This window comes from Pelmatolapia mariae, linkage group LG4 (assembly GCF_036321145.2).
Source record: "Pelmatolapia mariae isolate MD_Pm_ZW linkage group LG4, Pm_UMD_F_2, whole genome shotgun sequence".
In the NCBI taxonomy this organism is placed as follows: domain Eukaryota; kingdom Metazoa; phylum Chordata; class Actinopteri; order Cichliformes; family Cichlidae; genus Pelmatolapia; species Pelmatolapia mariae.
Window position 1 is genome coordinate 3,709,058 of NC_086230.1, and position 17,996 is coordinate 3,727,053.

The 17,996-nt window shown below is 37.6% G+C and overlaps 1 protein-coding gene across 2 annotated transcripts in view; it reads left to right on the forward strand.

Moving 5' to 3' along the window:
* LOC134625825 (carbonic anhydrase-related protein 10-like) overlaps positions 1-17,996 on the forward strand; it is a 136,327-nt gene that overhangs the window by 86,953 nt on the left and 31,378 nt on the right. For both annotated transcript variants that reach the window (XM_063471140.1, XM_063471141.1), the window contains exon 4: positions 17,060-17,245. In XM_063471140.1, coding sequence (XP_063327210.1) covers positions 17,060-17,245 — 186 coding nt within the window. The remainder of the gene's footprint in view (positions 1-17,059; positions 17,246-17,996) is intronic.

Here is a 17,996-nt window from a genome sequence, read left to right on the forward strand (position 1 = left end):
TATTTTCAGTTGTTACAGATGAGACAGACATGACTGGGGGATAGGAAAGGGAGAAAGAAAGATGAAGGAAAAGAGAAACAGAAGGGAAGGGGGACAGTGAGAAAGGGCACTTACAAAGAGAAAGAAGAGAAAAAAAAATCTCCTGAATCACCTGTTGAGAGAAAAAGAAGAGAAAACAAGCAAAAAAAACCAGAGAAACATACTAAACACAACACCATCACGTTAATCTAGCTAAGTGTAAACAGCAGTAAATACTAAATATTGAATGTTGTTGTGTAGCACGCAGGACCGACAGCGCACAATGTGCTTGGAAATAGCAGCCAAAGGTGTAGTTTATGTCTATGAACAGTGTACACCCGTGTGCACACCTGTGTGGATCAGCGCGCTTGTATTCAAAAGGTTTCTCCATGTAACGGTCTGCTAGAGGATGTAGAGAGCCATAGCCCCGTCCCCCAGGGCATGAAGCAGGCATGGAGGAGATCCAGGCTCCAGACATCCAGAGGCCCCAGAGTGCGAGAGCCCAAGGAGTACCACCGGAGGGGCAGCTTCCTGTTCTTGACTGACAGAAGTGGACCTCTTTCCAGTCTTCTGATATATCTGATCCACCTCAAGCATCCCCATGTAGGGCATTTAGATTCACTGCAGAGCCCTGCTGTGTTAACTTCTTAACAACCACCAGGGGTAGTGTTAGGGATAGGACTAAGCTATATCTATACCAAACTGAAATCATGTAATTGAAGACCTTTAATAACAACATGCATGTGAGAGACTTGATTAAAAAGGTGACATACTTTAAGTTGAACCTATGCTTGTTTATGTTGTGACCTAAATGTTAACAGTTTAAATTACTGATTTATGTTTGCTTGAACTAATCTCTGCTGACCTCTCTCATTAACCCTTTTCCCCCCCAAGGGCTGCTCCCTGTTGGGAATTGTTCATCCACGCCATTCTCTATTGCATGTGTTTAAATCAAGGCCCGAATTTAAGCCTTTGAAAGTTTGAGTTCAGTCCACATATTACGTTGGGTTTACAATTTCAAGAGAAGTCGGAGACAGAGTGCTTCTTTAATGAGAGCGCTTCCTAAGACAGCGTACTCCTTTAGACACTGTTTTAAAGAATATCGTATGATTTGCTTGGCCGCTTTGAATCCACACACCAGGAGAGATATAGAATGGTGGGCGGGGAACAGAGGCTTCAATAAGTCACCTTACAGAAAAGAGCCATGCAGCTACAGCAAATAATTTTTTTCTCCTTGAGCCAAATCTCAAAGGGATGGAGGTATAAAGGCAAGTTTCATCATTACAAAGGAAATAGCTGAGTCAGGGATTTACAGAGAAACTGCAGACTTTATTTGGAATTTTTTTTCTTCTCTTTCTCTCGCTCTTTTTTTTGCAGGTCAAAAGGCTGGAACAGATCAACTGTAGATATTTAACTTTTTTATTATTAAAAAGTCCCACAAAGCCACTGATTTGTGGTGTGCAGAACTTTGAAAGAGGCTCTGTGACACAGAGAAATATGTGCAAGAGACATGAAAGAAAATTAAGAGATATTCAGTTGTCTGTATGGAATCCTGTAATCAGAATGCATTATTTAGCTTCATTTAGGCTAAACAAGACAACACTGCTCTGTGGTAGCTGCATTCTGAATTTCTCATTAAATTAAAGCTTTCTTACTAAAAAGGTTTACCTTATTTAAATGCGGGCAATCTGTCATTCAGGATCATCTTCTTATTCACCTCTGGATCACTTTACGCATGGCTGATATGAGTCTGCTCCACAGCTTTGAAAACATTTAAACTTTATTTGATTTTAATTGGAGGAAAATCCAGTGACTGGTCAGCTTTTGAGCAATATGGTGTTGATAAAAAAACAAAAACCTGCGGAGACAGCAACCCTCTCTATTTTTAAGATCGGACTTTCCTTTTTCATGAAGCTTATAGTTAAGAGTGGATGAAGTGACCCTAAACCAGCCGTTAGTTATGCTGCTGTAGGCTCTGCGGGACTTCATGTGACACATTGTGATGCAGTGAGCACTGCTTCTCTGCTCACCTCTTTTTACCCATGTGTGTGTTTAGACGCCACTGCAGCATGTCATTAAATTATTGTCTGTGTTTGGTCCTATTTTTGTCCCGTCTCCCTACGCTCTTTCTTCTTCTCTCTGCCTAACCGGCTGCAGCAGATGGCTGACCCGTCCTGAGCCTGTTTCTGTTGAAAGTTTCTTCCTATTAAAAAGGAGTTTTTTCTTCCCGCTGTCGCAAAGAACTCACAGGGGAATACTTTACACTGTGAGGTAAAGATGCTAAAGCATCTCTGAACCTTATTAGCTGCCACAGCAATCAAGAAAATGTTTTGTTTGTATATAGCTCTTTATATTGCTTTCTTATTGTTCTTTTTTAAACAGCGGCTTTTATCCCTTGCTGTTAGTTGGTAGTCATCAAATGGAATTTGGTTGTATCGTCCTACAATTTCAATCAGATAATCATATCTTATATTATTAATGCACTCTGTCATGATTTGTTGACAACCTTTAGAGTTTTTAATATTGAAAAATTTAAAGTGATGCTTTCAAACTAGTTAACAAACACTATGTAGTATATCTGTAAACCATATATGGATTGCTAAATTTAGCATTTCGCTATACTAATGATTCGTAAATATTCCTCATTTTATTGTGTGCAGTAAAATAATGGCTGCATGACGCAGAATTTGCTTTTTCTTGGAATGAAACCAGAGTGCATTTGCCTCATGTGCTCAAAGCACCCAAACTGAAAATTGATTCATATGAAGCATATTCTTTCTACTGAGATGGCTATATTTGATTTGGGGCTGAACTGTCCCTTTAATGGACAATCGACAACAATATTACCTTGCAATCTATCTTGCGTCAACTTGTGACTATGTTCTACTGAAAAGGACTTTAACTTCATTACATCCGACGCAGTGACAGGGTGACCTTCACATTCACAGCAAAGAGACGCTACAGAAAGGTGCGATAAGACCTCCAAATATGACAAATGACTATCTTCACAAAGACTTGCTCTGCAGCATGCTGACATTTTACTAATAGATTAGACAGTACATGTGCGTGTGCATGTGTGTGTGTGCATGTGGTTGTGAAGTGACAGTTCATTAGTCTTCTCCTTTCTGACTCCACCGCATAAATGCACGTAAAGGGAAACATGCACATACCCGCTCAGTCAAACAGTAATTGATCAGTGACGACAATCTCTCATTAAGAAACCCTGGCACAATTTGGACTTTATTAAAATCATTCAATTTTGATGCAAAATTAATTGATAATAATATGAAAAGTCCTCCTTAACTAGATGCAAAGTTTAAGCTTCGAGGCCAAGAGACAAATTAAACTCCTCTGTGTTTGTAATTGGTGATTGTGGTACATTTGCATCATCCATTTGATCTGATTTGAAGTTCGCCTTGAAGAGTTTGTTAGTGTGGCAGAGTGGGTCCTCGTGCTCACATATCCTCTTCTGAAATACTTTATTTCTCAAGGAAATGCTTTTAAAACTAATTCAGACATCCTTCACAGAACTTAACTTGCTTTAAGCAGAAGCTATAACATGCTCCGAGTTGAGGAAAACGGGGTCAAATTAATAATTGATGACTTGGCTTGTTTTTGTGCAGATGTCTTTAATGCACAACTGTGAAAAAGAGCTAACAAAAGTTATGTGAAATTGCACAATTCCATAAATTCATTCCAGTTTTGTTTATATGAATAACACAAATATCATTGTGAACCGGGACTGTAGTCCCAGAAATGGGAAAAATAATCCAGAACAAATAATTAATTCATCTTTTTCTGATTTCTTAAGCAGAAATGGTGAATCAGCATAAAAGGGCACTTTGATGCTCACCCAGCGTCTTTGTTGAAAGTAATAAATAGATTTAGCGTGGTGGTTGTTGGGCAGTCTTGCTGACAGGTATGCAGACAGACACTGAACACAAACTGAAAATCTGAGATCTGTACACTCATTTGCTAAATCCTCTGGTAAGATTTTAGGTAATTTGTTATTTTTTTCATAGACTAAATGATTTGTTGATTAATTAAAAATAAACAGTATTTAGTAAAGCAACACTGGTCTGCAAAAATATGTTTAATTTGCTTACTGGGAATAGACCAGATTTTTATCTAGTTTTTTCACACTGATTTCAGATATGAAATCCAATTTAAGCTTGCACGTTAGGTTTAGAGGTTCATATATATCACTGGCATTTTTGACACTATATATATATATATATATATATATATATATATATATATATATATATATATATATATATATATATATTTGACACAATATCAATATGGTATATCACCACAATATTGACATTTAAACTACTTGTCACCAAAATTGTTTTACGTTTATTCTGAAAACAAAACAGTAAACAATACCAAAGATGTGTTAAAGCATGTTTCTGTCAGTTTGAAAGTTAGTATGCTCACAAATGTTTGAGGCACTTGCTTTTTGCATACTGCACATCCATCTCTCTTTGCAAGAACTAACAGAACTCAGCCATCGTGCTCTGATTGAATTTTTCCTGTCGGCTTTCCATTACTTTTATATCTTGATGAAATCTTTCTCCATGCTCATCACTGACATCACCCAGATTTGGTGGGAAAAAGTTGAGATGAGAATGTAAAATGTGCATCTTCAGTGACATTCTGGCACTCATTAGCAGATATGCTTTCAGCATGTTATCCACAGGCTCAGCATAAGTCCCTGCTCTGTGATTGCCAAGAAAGTTTGGACAACTTGCACCAGTGCTTCCCATGCTGCTGATTCAGTTAGCTTCAGTTCTCCTTTGAAGTCATTGTTGAGCATCGGTTCACAGATTTCAGGGCCAACAAAAACACCTGGCTTAACATTGGCTTCGCTTTTCTCGGGAACAAACTTGTATCTTAAAGCTGAAATGGATCCTAGTTTTCCAATTCTTGGAACATCATAACTAAAAAAACTGAAAAGACGTGCTAATATGGCTTCTACAAGTGATTTTATCAAACAGTGATTTTATCTGTGCCTAAGCACATTGTTTAACACTTGCACACCGCCTTCAATGGACACATCAGGGACAACCTGGGTTCAGTTTTGTAAAAGATACTTTAATCGTATGCACCAGGTACTGGTCCACCAACCTTCTGATTGGCAGACAACCTGCTCTATCACCTGACTCGTAGTCACCCCGAGTTTGTGCAGGTGACATTACTCCCATCCAAATACTAACCAGGCCAGACGGTGCTTAGCTTCCAAGATCAAATGAGATCTTGTTATCACATTAATTATGTCACATCAGCACCTGAGTGCTCGTCAGTATCTGCATGGGCAAAGGTTTGGTTTGAGCGAAACCTGTTAGACACTTTATTTCCTACATTATGGCTAATTTCTGTGCACCGATTTGTGCATTTTGTGAACTAATTTATTATAGAAATGTCTTTGGTCATTTATATCAGTGTTGATGACTGAGTACCGGTTTAGTGAGCCAGTATATGAATGAGTATTGCAAGAGAAAAACACATATATTTAAGCATGCCTAATTTGAATTTTGTAGTCTGTTTTTTTTTTGTTATATTGTGGTCATTTTCATGATGGATTGTATTTATATATCTCCTGTTGTATTTGTTAATGTCTCCTGAGCTCCATAGCAATACATCACAAGTGTTCCTTCCTTTGTGCATGCTAAAAAATGATACAGAGTTTAATGAGTTTACATCTCAGATACTATCTTGTGAAGTTAGACAGAAGGCAAGAAGGTCAGGAAAGATTTCCCATTGTCCTTCCATTTCATTTAGCCTCTTTCATCATTATAAACGGGCCCATCTGTGCACTACACCAGTGGAGTGGGGCAGGCCCTGTGCAGTTTGTGATGGATCACAACAGTGTGAGTTTTACCACTAAAGACTCATTATTATTATTATTATTGTTATTATTATTAAAGAGAAGATTATTATTATTCTAAATCACAATTTGGGAGTGCCCCAAAATCTACATCTTTAAATCTAGAAAAATAGGATAACTTGTTTGAATATAAAGTATAGATAAAGCATAAAGTAAAGCATAGTAATTGTGAGGTGCAGTAGGAGAAGCCCCATGGCACTTCTAAAAACACCTATCCATGATTGCAGATGAGCTTCACCTGCAAGGACAAAATTGTAGAGAAAATACTCAGCAAGTTTTATGTGGGTAGACTGCACCTGTAAAGTCCTGATTTTGGAATTGTTAAAGAAGTAATGGTGAAATCTTCAGGAGTAATCAGCTATAAAAGTTTCTTCAGTTTCCTGAACATGTGATGAGGAGAGCGATCACAGAAGAGTAAAAAAGGTGCAGGTAAAGACCAGACAAGAGAAATTTCAAGAGCAGACGGAGTGAAATGAGAAAACAAAAGAATAGACAGAAAGAAAGTGATTTGGAGAACACGACTAGAGAGGAGGTTGGTAGAGATGAGAAAGGAAAAAACACGGGAACAGACTGGGAGATGAAGGAATAGAGTAGATGGAATTAGACAGAGGTGAGCAGGGGGTCATTCACACAGAGAATTAATCATTTTGACAGCCTATCTGTCTCCCTCTCTCTGCCATTTATACACACACATAAATCACATGCTCTCCTTCAGCCACTTAACCAATCCTTGCTGTAGAGTACTAACACACAATAAACTCGAGACTTTCAGTTCAGTAAACCTTCTGAGGTCTTTATACAGTCAAACAGATGACGAATAAAGGGAAACCCTGAGTCAGAGCTTTTGGATGTTTACATTTTTCAAAATAAATGATGAACATGTCATTTATATGCATTACGTTAGTCTTCTGTGCTGTTCCAGAATGTACTGAACTGTGACTTCTCAACCAACCTCACACAAAATTGTCAACTTTGTCTACTGGTATTAAATGATGTTGCATTGCCCCTGTTTGATAAACAGTATATTAGCAAACATAACCTGGTCTATGAAAAAAGGGACACTGTTTTTAAATGATCTCAAACCCAGCTTATCTGCTGTAAGCTTAGATTGGATTTACAGAAATATTTGTCTTGCCCTCTTTAGAGTCAGTGCAGGGTCCAAACTGGCGATTCCAGTGGGCTTGTCACTATGTTTAATGTATGTTTTTAGCATTAATTAATATGTTTAACGGGGATTTAATCCAGCTGCTGATTAAAGATGCGACCCTTGTCTCAAAGGAAAACCTTGACTTGACATAAATGATTTTCCTTCTTATTATGTAGTGCTATTATAGGCTGTCATCCATGTATCCGAGTGCTAAACTTTGCAGTTATACGTTTCTGTCGCAGCTCATTCACTGAGAAACACAATATGGCCAAGGTGATACTGGACGTTGGCGATGGTCCTCTTTTAGATGTAGAGATGTAGTTAGATTGGCCATCGAATATGTTGGACTTTTATCAGCCTGGAGACTGGAGGTAAGCTGCCATTTGACCACCAACTTTTAACTTTGCTTTCACTCAGTGGTTAGTTTAGCTAATTCTTTTGCTTTTGTAGTTTTAGGTGATAAATGGTTTGGTTAATGGTTTTGGTTAAAAAGTGCTTCATCGCTCCATTAATCCTCTGCATTGATATTTATCCAGTGCAAAAATTACTTTACAAATGTCTATATGTGATGACTCATGAGTTGAGAGTGGAAGACCATTCTCATTATTGTCAGAATACTGTGGTTACAAGACAATAACAGTAACAGACTGAACTATATATATAAGAAATAGCTCTAATATATACAAATAGCTCAATTATAAATATCCAGAATCTTACAGAGGTGAAACATGACTGTCATTGGCTGACGTGTCACAGCATAGATGTCAAAGGCACCTTGTTGCCTGGCTTCAATCTCCTTTACACCCACTTAGATCTCACTTAATACTGAGGACAAAAATAAATCAAAGAACATTTTTGTATGAAGTCCCAGTCCCAGCGTTTACCTAATAAAGCCTTTCAGTAAAATACTGGCCAAATATATGGCAGTTCAATATAAGCCATGTGCAATATATGGAAATCAGTTCTGTCTACAAGAGAAAAATGGTGAAGTCAACATTTGCAGGAAAGTGCAGGAGTCATCTAAGCTAGCTATGTGCACCTTTAAAGAAAATGATTAGCAGAACCTCACATTGAAGCAGCTCCAAGGTGTTCATGCTGATATTGTGACTGTTTTCCAACTTTGTTGTGAGAACACAGAACATGTAATTATAGATTGGATCAACAGGCATGATGTCTACTTCAGGGGAGAAAAAAAATGTACGGAAAATTTGAGGGAATTCCAGTAAGCCTGCTTGAACAGCACGTTTGCATTTGATATGGTGGACAAATCAGCCAGTGGATCTTTATCCTTCTTCAACACAAATTAGCCTAAGAACTAAAATGTTACACCCTCCACTAAGTTGGACTCAGTACTTGTTGTTTATGATCTTCCTTGAGTTTAAACATCTGCTTACATTAAAAAAGTAAATAGGCCAGTTTTCAGTAAGTGGGCTGAAATACCTTTGAGACCAAATGACCCAGAGACCACGAGAGATTCTACTGACCAGTAAACTTTCAACTGAAAGCTCTTGAGGCAGTTTCATATCTGAAAAAAAGTAGTTAAAGCTTTTCAAGGCCACAGATATTCAGCATGCAGGGTTTTCAGAGCACAGAACTGTAGAAATTGTATAAAACGAGCAGATGAAAAAGAGGCAGTATTTGATCATCCTGATTGCAAAGAGAGGGTTATTTTGCAGTAGTACAGTCATTCAGTATATGTCAAAGACTAATATCCATTTATTTAGAGATGAGGGTAAACTGGATGATGGTGAGGAACTTGTTTGGATGTGAAAAAGCACTGAAAAAGGTATAATCTTCAAAGCTAATAAAGCAGATGTTGGTAGTCTCTCCCAGGCTGAAGGTTACATGGGCCATTGCTCCTCTTCTGATTGAAATCAATCAGATTAATGATTCCCTCACACACCATTTCTATGAGGGCTACATAAAAGCACTGTTTAGATGTCCTGGGTCCTGTATTGAGCAAATAATTATTTCAACATGTATAGAATAAAGCAAGGCTTTATTAAAAACAAACTATTTCAAGGTTTCCAAGCTGCAGAATTAGTTTTTTGCTTCTGTGTACTCATAAAGAAGCTTAACCACAGAACTCATTCAGTGATCTCCTTCAACTAAAATGCTTTTATCAAAAGAAACAAACAACAAGGGCTTCACCGGTGCTTACAAACATTAAACGTGTAATTCAAAAATTATTTGTGAAAGGTGAACACACAAGGCTATAAATATGTAGCATGGAGATCAGGACAGATAAAATGATACAGACCTCTAAATGATAAAGACATCCAGCTTTCAAAATCTAGAGCTGAATAGAAAAGATAGAAAAGCTTTTCCCGGGGGTCAGTTTGACCCCCTCAGGCAACAATTGCAGCAATGGCAAGTATGTCAATTCTTGAAGAAGTAGCTCATTTTTTATCATTTAAACTATTTCGTTAGAGGTCATAAAGGCAAATATATATTTTACTACTAGCGAACAATGGGTACAATAAAACAACACAATAACCAACACATCCAAATATTTTTATTATTATAGAGCAAGAAGAGGTTAAAAATGAATTTTATATTATGTGTTGTTTGAGTGATGCTAAAATAAGGAAGGTATAAAAAACAGAGTGCTCACTATCAAAAAGAGTGAACTGTCTAAATAAATACACAGTTAACTACAGTAACAGTTAACAAAATATGTACACATTATACAATTAAGTCGTTTTTGTGAAAGTTGAACAGTGACAGTCCATCACTCTGCCCAGCCCTGCCTCTTCTTCCACCAGACCTGCAGGCTCATCTCTTTTTCCACCGTAAAATTTGCTCTGCTGCATCTGCAGCCCTTCACCTCCTCAGCTCTGCTTCTCAGGCCTGACTTGGCCGGTGTGCTCCACGAGTTACTCTTTAGTTGCTCGGATTAGTTTAGCACAGTCTGGTTCAGCTATGGGAATGAAACCCAGCTCAGTATTCCATCTCTGACCCATTCAGCCCTGTAATAATTATTCATATATCAGTCAGCTAGCTTTGGCTTATCAAATAGCAGACTTTATATCAAAATGTGCATAAATAATATGTGTTGCTGGGCAGCCAGGCCTGCCACGACTGTTGCATGCAGAATTTTCAATGGTGGTCATAACGACTCCCCTGGCAGTTCAAAGAATAAATTCTGAATTGAAAAAAAAAATAAAAAATTCAATAAATAAATGTTTTTTCTTTCCATCTCATATAAACAAAAATTCAAGATTTATTAAAAATAAACCTAATTTGAGAAAAGTTATAAAATAAGTGAAGATGCAGTTTATACATAATTGTTACATAGCATCGAGCCCATTAAAAAATTCTGATTAATAATTGTTCAAATAAATGAAAGTCTTTTTCTAGAGACATTTAAACAACACTTTTGACTTTTTAACCAAATCTCAACTTTGTTTCAGTGTCTGGAAAACTTTTGTAGTCACAGAGTTTTGAAGTGGTACAATTTCTAAAATTAGAGATTAGATTAGAGATTAGATGAAACTTTATTAATCCCTCGGGTGGGTTCCTCCGGGAAATTCAGTGTATTTTCAATAAGCATGTGAAAACACAAATGGAATTTTTTATGGAATTCAGTGAAATCTAAAAACAATCAATGAACTGAGTTGAAATAACTACCATGGCTCATTAAATTAAATATAATTAAATGTATGCACAAACTTCTGAAACAATATAAGAACTTCCTCATCTGTAGATTTAGTTTTTGAGGTCAGTTTCAACCACAATATTGATGTAAACTGAGTTACATAGCTGTACTAAATTGATGGTTAACATTTTAATTTTGTAAAGTGGTGTAATACAAAGAAACACCTAAATCCAGTACTTCCATACTGGATTTTAAAAATGGTATATTCATCGTTTGTTGAATGCTACGCTAGATTTGGAAGATGAAAAACACTTTGATGTTTTTACATCCACCACATGTGATGACTTTTAGAAATATTCATATGTAGACTGAAGAGTGCTTAATCTAAAAGCTGAACTTCTGATCTCAGATTTGAAACTGGCAAAGTTTAGAACTTTTATAACTGGATTTTCTTTTTAATCCAATATACCTTGCATAGTTGCACATTCTGCCTCCAGTTTCTAGACTCAAAATAGATGACTTGCCAAAAAAAATCGTGCAGTAGCTTTCATTTCTAGTACTGTGGCTCACTGACTGTTAGGCTCACTGTAAACAATCACACTATATAAATCTTTAAATGAGGAAGTGAAATTAACTTTGAAAATGTTTTTTGTTGGAATTAGAGTACATCAAAGTTAACGGCTAATCACATTTCAGAGTTCGCATTACAATAGACGAGATCAGGCTGCTGCAGATGAAGCAGTAAACATCTTTTCGAAGAAGTGTGGATTAGCCTGGTAAGAGATGCTCAGCCCTGCAGTGTTGTGGCTCTTTATCATATGCGCGTAGCAGAGATCCCTAAGGGAGAAAGTGGTTGGAAAATCACAGGCCTCTAGCAGCATAATGCTGTGAAAGAGCAAGGAAAGCAGAGCTTTCTACTTAGCGTTCTACAGCGTGATAATTAAGCCCATCGTGTCAACAGAGGGATAGCCAGAGAGCTTGTCTCTAATAGATACTGGCAGAGCAGAGGACTTAAATTAAAACCTCAGCCCTCACTGTGTGCTTATTGGGTTTACATGCATTATGTAGTGGCCTATTAGAGTCCAGGCCCAGGTGGGACCGATCACATTTTCCTCTTTTAAATATTAGCATTTCATTTCCCTTAGTGCTGCTCCAAGGAACTGAAGCTCTTCCTAACCCATTTCTTTATCTGCCCAAAAGTGTTTCACTGTCTCTCAAACTCTCCCTCCAACCCATTTTTCTCTGTCAATCATTGGTTTGGCTAATCAGTGCCCAACTCTGTCCATTTCCTTTTCCATCACAGTTTTCCTTTCTTTGTGTTAGTCCTGGTAATTCTAGCTTCCTTTGTCTTTCTCTCGTTGGTTCTGTAATTGTTTGACTGAATGATTTCTGATTTTCTGTCTTTTTCATCATCTCGTAATTATTTTTGAGGGGTTATGATGTATGTGGCTAATGGTATGCAATTTGCTCCCTCTTATAGAATTTTTTTTCACTAAAATGATCATCTGTGAAATTCTTAGTTGTATTAAAGGCAGTTATACTCTCCCCAGTTCTCCACTGCAGCTTTCCATTCTTTCTCTTCTTGTACCGGGCTTATTTCCCACCAACTAGCCAAGTCATACTTGGTTAGTTGGTCCCTCAAACAGGCACAAAATGCTGTGGAACTAGGAGAATTTATTTTTTTTAATTAAAAAAGCTGATGTTAATTTTCTCTCCCATTTTGGATTTCAGCTTCACAGCAGAGAGGTTCATTTTCAGAAGTAAGAAAACATTCACTGACATTTGTAACAATGCTACTTTAATCAGAGCAAATCTAAAACGACTTCCTTTAAGTAGATAATTGAAAAATGCTGAAATCTCGAAAAACACATCTCTAATATGTGCTGAGTTATGATGTTAATTCTTTTCAGATCAGGCTCCAACTTTATATATCTGTTCAATTCAACCAAAGTTCTGATGTTTCACATGAATACCACTTCACTCAGAACATTTACCGATAATGAACCAAAAACTTTTAATTTTTTTCCTTTTCATCTCATTGTTAGTGGGGATTGAGCGTGCTCCGAGGTCCTCATTAAATTTCCTGTCCAGTGCCTTAACCATTCGACCATCGCATCTCTCTTTTTTCTGTTTCAGCTTACCAAACCATCTCCATTCTCTTCGCTTCGTTCCATTAGTTCTATTTCCAAAAATGCTCCCCCTTTCCGCTCATATTTCCATTTCCTACAAGTTCTCCTTTAATATCTCTGTGTCACTTCATGTTATTTTTATCTTTAACCCCAACTCTTCTCCCTGTATATACATTTGATGCAATCGTATGCTTGATGGAAAACACAAAAAGGCTTTGAAGATTTTCCTCATGCTGTTTTGATTTTCTAAGACCACACATCAAACAGCGGTAACCTGTTTGTGCAGAATTACTTGAAGTATGTTTGATTGGTTTTCATCAATCCAGTACAAGGAACTCCTACATGCATTTGGCAAGTCCCAGTTGCTGTGCAACAACACCATCGTCTAATGCAGATTTGTTAAAAGATGTGGAAGTGACTTGAGATCTTAGCTTGTCTGTCTGTACACACAGCCTCTCCTCTGCTGTAACATCAGAGCCCTCTGTGTCTTAAGGATTTTTCACCAACATACAAAGACAGAAAAAGTTTGTGAAGTCTGAAATTATGAGGATTTCTGCATTTTTTGTTGATAACTTGGTCTTATCTTGATACTTTGAACCATCCATGTTCTACCACTTGTATAGGTCACAGCAGCATAGTCGAAGCAGAGATGGTTAGATCGCACTCCTCTATCCTTTCTTGGGGATATGAAGGTGTTCCCAAGCCAGCCAAACAGATGTAATGTCCGTAGTGTGTTCTTGATCTGTCTGGGGGTCAGGCATGCCCTTTTTAGTTTGGATTCACCCACTAGGAATTACAGTGAGATATCGGAACCACTTTAATAGGCTCCTTTCATGGAAGAGCATTTGCTCTACTCTGAGCTTTTCCCGAATCACTAAGCTCCTCACACTATCTATAAGGCTAAGCCCAGACACCTTTTGGAGAAAGCTCATTTCTGCCCCTTGTATCTTTGATCTTTGGGTTGCTACTCACCTTTACGCTCAGTTCTCTCTTTGCCTCAGCAGAGAGGTACAGTTTCCACCTCACTGCAGATGCTGCAGACTACTTGAAGGAGCATTTCCCAAGTACTACAAGGTGTTTAGACAGATTAGACAAAGGGTAAAGTTATTTAGCAAGAATATAGCACTGTGGTTAGGGGGAGGAAAAGGCATTGTACACCAAAACTGAATCTCAAAATGGTTTGTTGTAAATTTGCAGCACACTATGCATGCTAAGCATAGCATACCAGTATTAATTAACATTTCAAACATGCTAAAAAATCACCTGCCAGTAATTTTATTGTTACAGATCCACTATCCACTTTACTGCTGCTCTCTTTCCTTTCAGTAACTAGTTCACTGCAGCCATAGCTATGCACTTTGTGACCGACAGTGACACTGTCACACGTCTGGAATAAACAAGGAATTTAAAGCTTTATGAAGACATTTTACAAAATAATGTCCGGGCAGCAGTCCAAGACCTGGAGCTTTGGAAAGGTTAATGCCACAGGACCAGAATCACACATGTAAACCAACAGCAGAATGGTTGGAAAATCATTTTCAGCCTAGCTGTAGCATGACCTGATGAGGGTGGTTCAATTAAGACAACATGCTGGTGAACTGTGAAAATGTTTGGGCCAGTAGCCAACAGTCTGCTGATGTAACTCACACACCTTCTTATAAACAGGCCATTCTTCGACGTAGCTCGCTGAATTCAAATTGGAGATTTAAGATTAGACTATGCAAATTTTCCAGCACAATACTGGTACATATCACACGATGTGTAAATGAAAATGCATTTGTCTTTATGCTTCCTGAACCTGTCGAGTGACGTAGAAGAGTGAAAATCATCCATTTTTAGATTCTAAATCCTTTTCGTGCTTTTCTTCGAGGATTAATGCCGTGAATAGATTCCAGGCTGGTGAGTAATTGTTTAATTTTATACTACCCCAGCAGTGGTGTGTCACAATTAAACTGAAGCTGAGTGCTTTCTCCTCATTTATTATATACAAACAGCGGTAATGAATATGTGATTGCTGCAGTGTCATATAATATGTATGATAAATATGGTTGGGAGTCGGGTAAAGAGCATTAATACTTTACGTGTTGCCAGGGGTGTTGTGAGGAGCTGACAACATACAGCTCTGGGGCTGTTTTAGCAACACGAAAAGCTGTTTTAATCCACACAAACATATTCGCTGTATTCTTCATACACAGAGGAAGGGATAAGGGCACCTAGCACGCACAAGATATAAAGGTTTGGTGACTGAGGCACAGTTAACCAGACAGAAAAAATATGCATCTGTGGACATTGGACACTTTTTGCGAAAGAATGATTTGAGGCTGAAGTGGCAGAAGGCAAGAAGAAAGTTTTGTTTGGAAGATTTTCTTCTCTGGTTTCAACAAAACTACAGAAATATTAACAAACATGTACAGAAATGTACCACAAGCACAAAGAAAATTATTATTATTATAATTATTATTATTATATAATTATTAGATTTTGGGTTTTGAGAAGTGGCTTAGTTTGTGTCTCCAGGTTAATTATAGATGACTTTTGACTAGGGGATTAGTTTATTTATTCTTTTTGTTCCCTTTCTGTGTTTTGTCCTTTTGCATCTCCTTTGTGAAGTCAGTCACGTCTCCATGTTTGTTTAAACAGTCTTAGTCTCCGTCTCGGTTTTAGTTATGTTTCCTGTACATTATGGTTCCTGTTTTACTAACAGATAAATCTGTTGTCTCATGTGGTTTTTGTTCAGTTTAACTTGTCTCATTAATTCTAATTTGCTCCCGCGGTGTTTCCCACTTGTTTTCCATCTTCCCACATTACCTGCTACGTATTTATTTTGTGTCCCCTTGTCCTCTTTCAAGTCATTTTTCATGTTCTTTCCTTCTGTGTCCCTTGTGTTTTGTGTTTCTTCTGTAGTCTCTGAGCTTTTATATTTTATATATATATTATAGTAAAGTAACCTTTTGAGTGACCCTCTGTCACTTGGATCCGCTCCCTGCCTGCCAAACTGTGATAAAAGGCCTGATATAGTAATGAGCAGCAGACCCCTGCTGGTGGTTATGATCAGTTGTGTTGTTGACATTTCAAGACTTATTATTACTTTGTGAAAAAAAAACCAAACCTGAATCGCTGTCCTGATATCTGCTAACAACAAATAAGTTGCAAGTAGAAGGGGGGCGGCTGTTTTCCAGGGTTAGCTTGACCCTTAAATGACAGGTGGTGGGGGATTACGCACTGGGGGATTACGCACAATGGGATTATCCATGTTAAAAATACATAAGTGGCTTATTAACAGTTTCACTGAAAGAGTTAAGAGGTAGCATATGTATCTATAAATCATGAAAGTAATAATAAAAGCAACACCCACATTAAAACTCCATAATGGTTTACAGTTCATTGCCAGTGCTGTCATTATAATTTTAAGTAGTGCTGATTTTTGTGTTGTAAAAAAGTAGCAAATCATGTTGCAGGTTGTTGCGTTGTCTTGCTTTTACAACATTTGACACTTTTCTAACATTACGACCGAAGAATCACAAGTGGATATAAACACAACAGAATTAAATCAACCCCAAAATATGGTTCATACCTGAACAATAAATATTAACAAAAATAGTGAGCGCTGGCAATCTGTTTGCTTTCATAACAGATTAGTTTGAGACTGGGCCAATGCCAAGCCCATCACTGATGGAGCAGGAGGAGGATGCAGGTAACCCTGGTACTTATTACTGCCATAATGTATTTTTACAGCAGTCTTAATGTATTTTAGAAATGACTGTGTTTGATACAGTCGTGGATTTACGTATTCATTAATACATGGTTCCATAATAATTACGTGTGTAATGCATTTTGCAATGTCATCCCTTTGCTGCTTTTCTCAGCTTCTGTCAAGTTACACACAAAAACATGTGTCAAACAGATTAAACCAGAGATTTCAGGAAAGAGCCTGACAGACTTTTATGATATTCATTAACAAGCCATAAAAACTAGCACCTCTACTGTACTGTGTCTGTACAAAAAATCCTACCTACCACCTTATTACAATTCAGAGCACTGACTGGATCCTAGTAGCTCAAATGCAATTCAAGATTTGTTAATAACAAACCATTTATATCCATTAGCTTTGTGAATGGTGCCATTTAGGGCTTAAGACTCCTTATGTTGATCTACTCATTATTTTTCAGTCAGTTTCTACTCTGTCGTGTGCTCCCATCTAACAAAAATGTACTGGTGAAATGACAGCTATCATCTTATTATCTAATTATCCCCCTCTGACTGTTTCACTGTAGATGGGAGGCACCATGTACAACACTGGGAAGCATGTGTCCCTGCGGCCAGACAAAGCCCACCTGGTGAACATCTCTGGGGGCCCACTGGGATACAGCTATCGTCTGGAAGAGATCCGCGTCCACTTTGGCAGTGAAGACTCTCAAGGTTCAGAGCACCTTCTTAATGGACAGGGCTTTCCTGGAGAGGTAAGAGACAAGACATGCAACCATGGTAAAGAAAAGAGAAAAATTACACTGCTTTAACATTTTAAAATGAGGTCAATACAACCTGAATTTTAGGCCAATACAACCTGATTTTACACTGTGTTATTGTTTATTTAAACAAGATAAAGAAAAATATAGAAGTATTGAAGGGCAAACAAGGCACACCACAGGATCTGATAGTTTGTAGAACCACTTTAGGGAACAATAAGTCGGAGCAATCATTGTGGAGGAATTTTGGCCCATTCCTTCTCACGACACTTCAGTTCTTCAAGGTTTGTGGTCATTTGTTTATACATAGCTCTCCTAAGATCCCACCACAATATTGCAGTATTGACTTTGCCTAGGGCATTGTAACACTATGATTCTTGTCTTTTTCAGTCATTTTCTTGTAGATTTGCTTATGTGCTTGGAATCATTGTATGATGTAATTTTGGAAAAAGTTTACCTGTCTGACATAAGACCTCACATTAACTCTGGAGGCTTTCATGGTTTGATTGAACTTGCTGGAATGTCCACTTCTGGGAAGATTGGCAACTCTCTTGAATATTCCATGTGAATAATCTTTTTCCCTGTATTTGTTTGGAAATGTTCCGTTAACGATTCCCAGACTGATGGGCAACACCTTTTTAGGATCATTGCTGATGTCTCATTGTTAGCATAAGTGATGGTTGTTACAAAGTAACTCATTACTGTTACTACAGTTTCCTTTAACACAGTAATGTAACACATTACT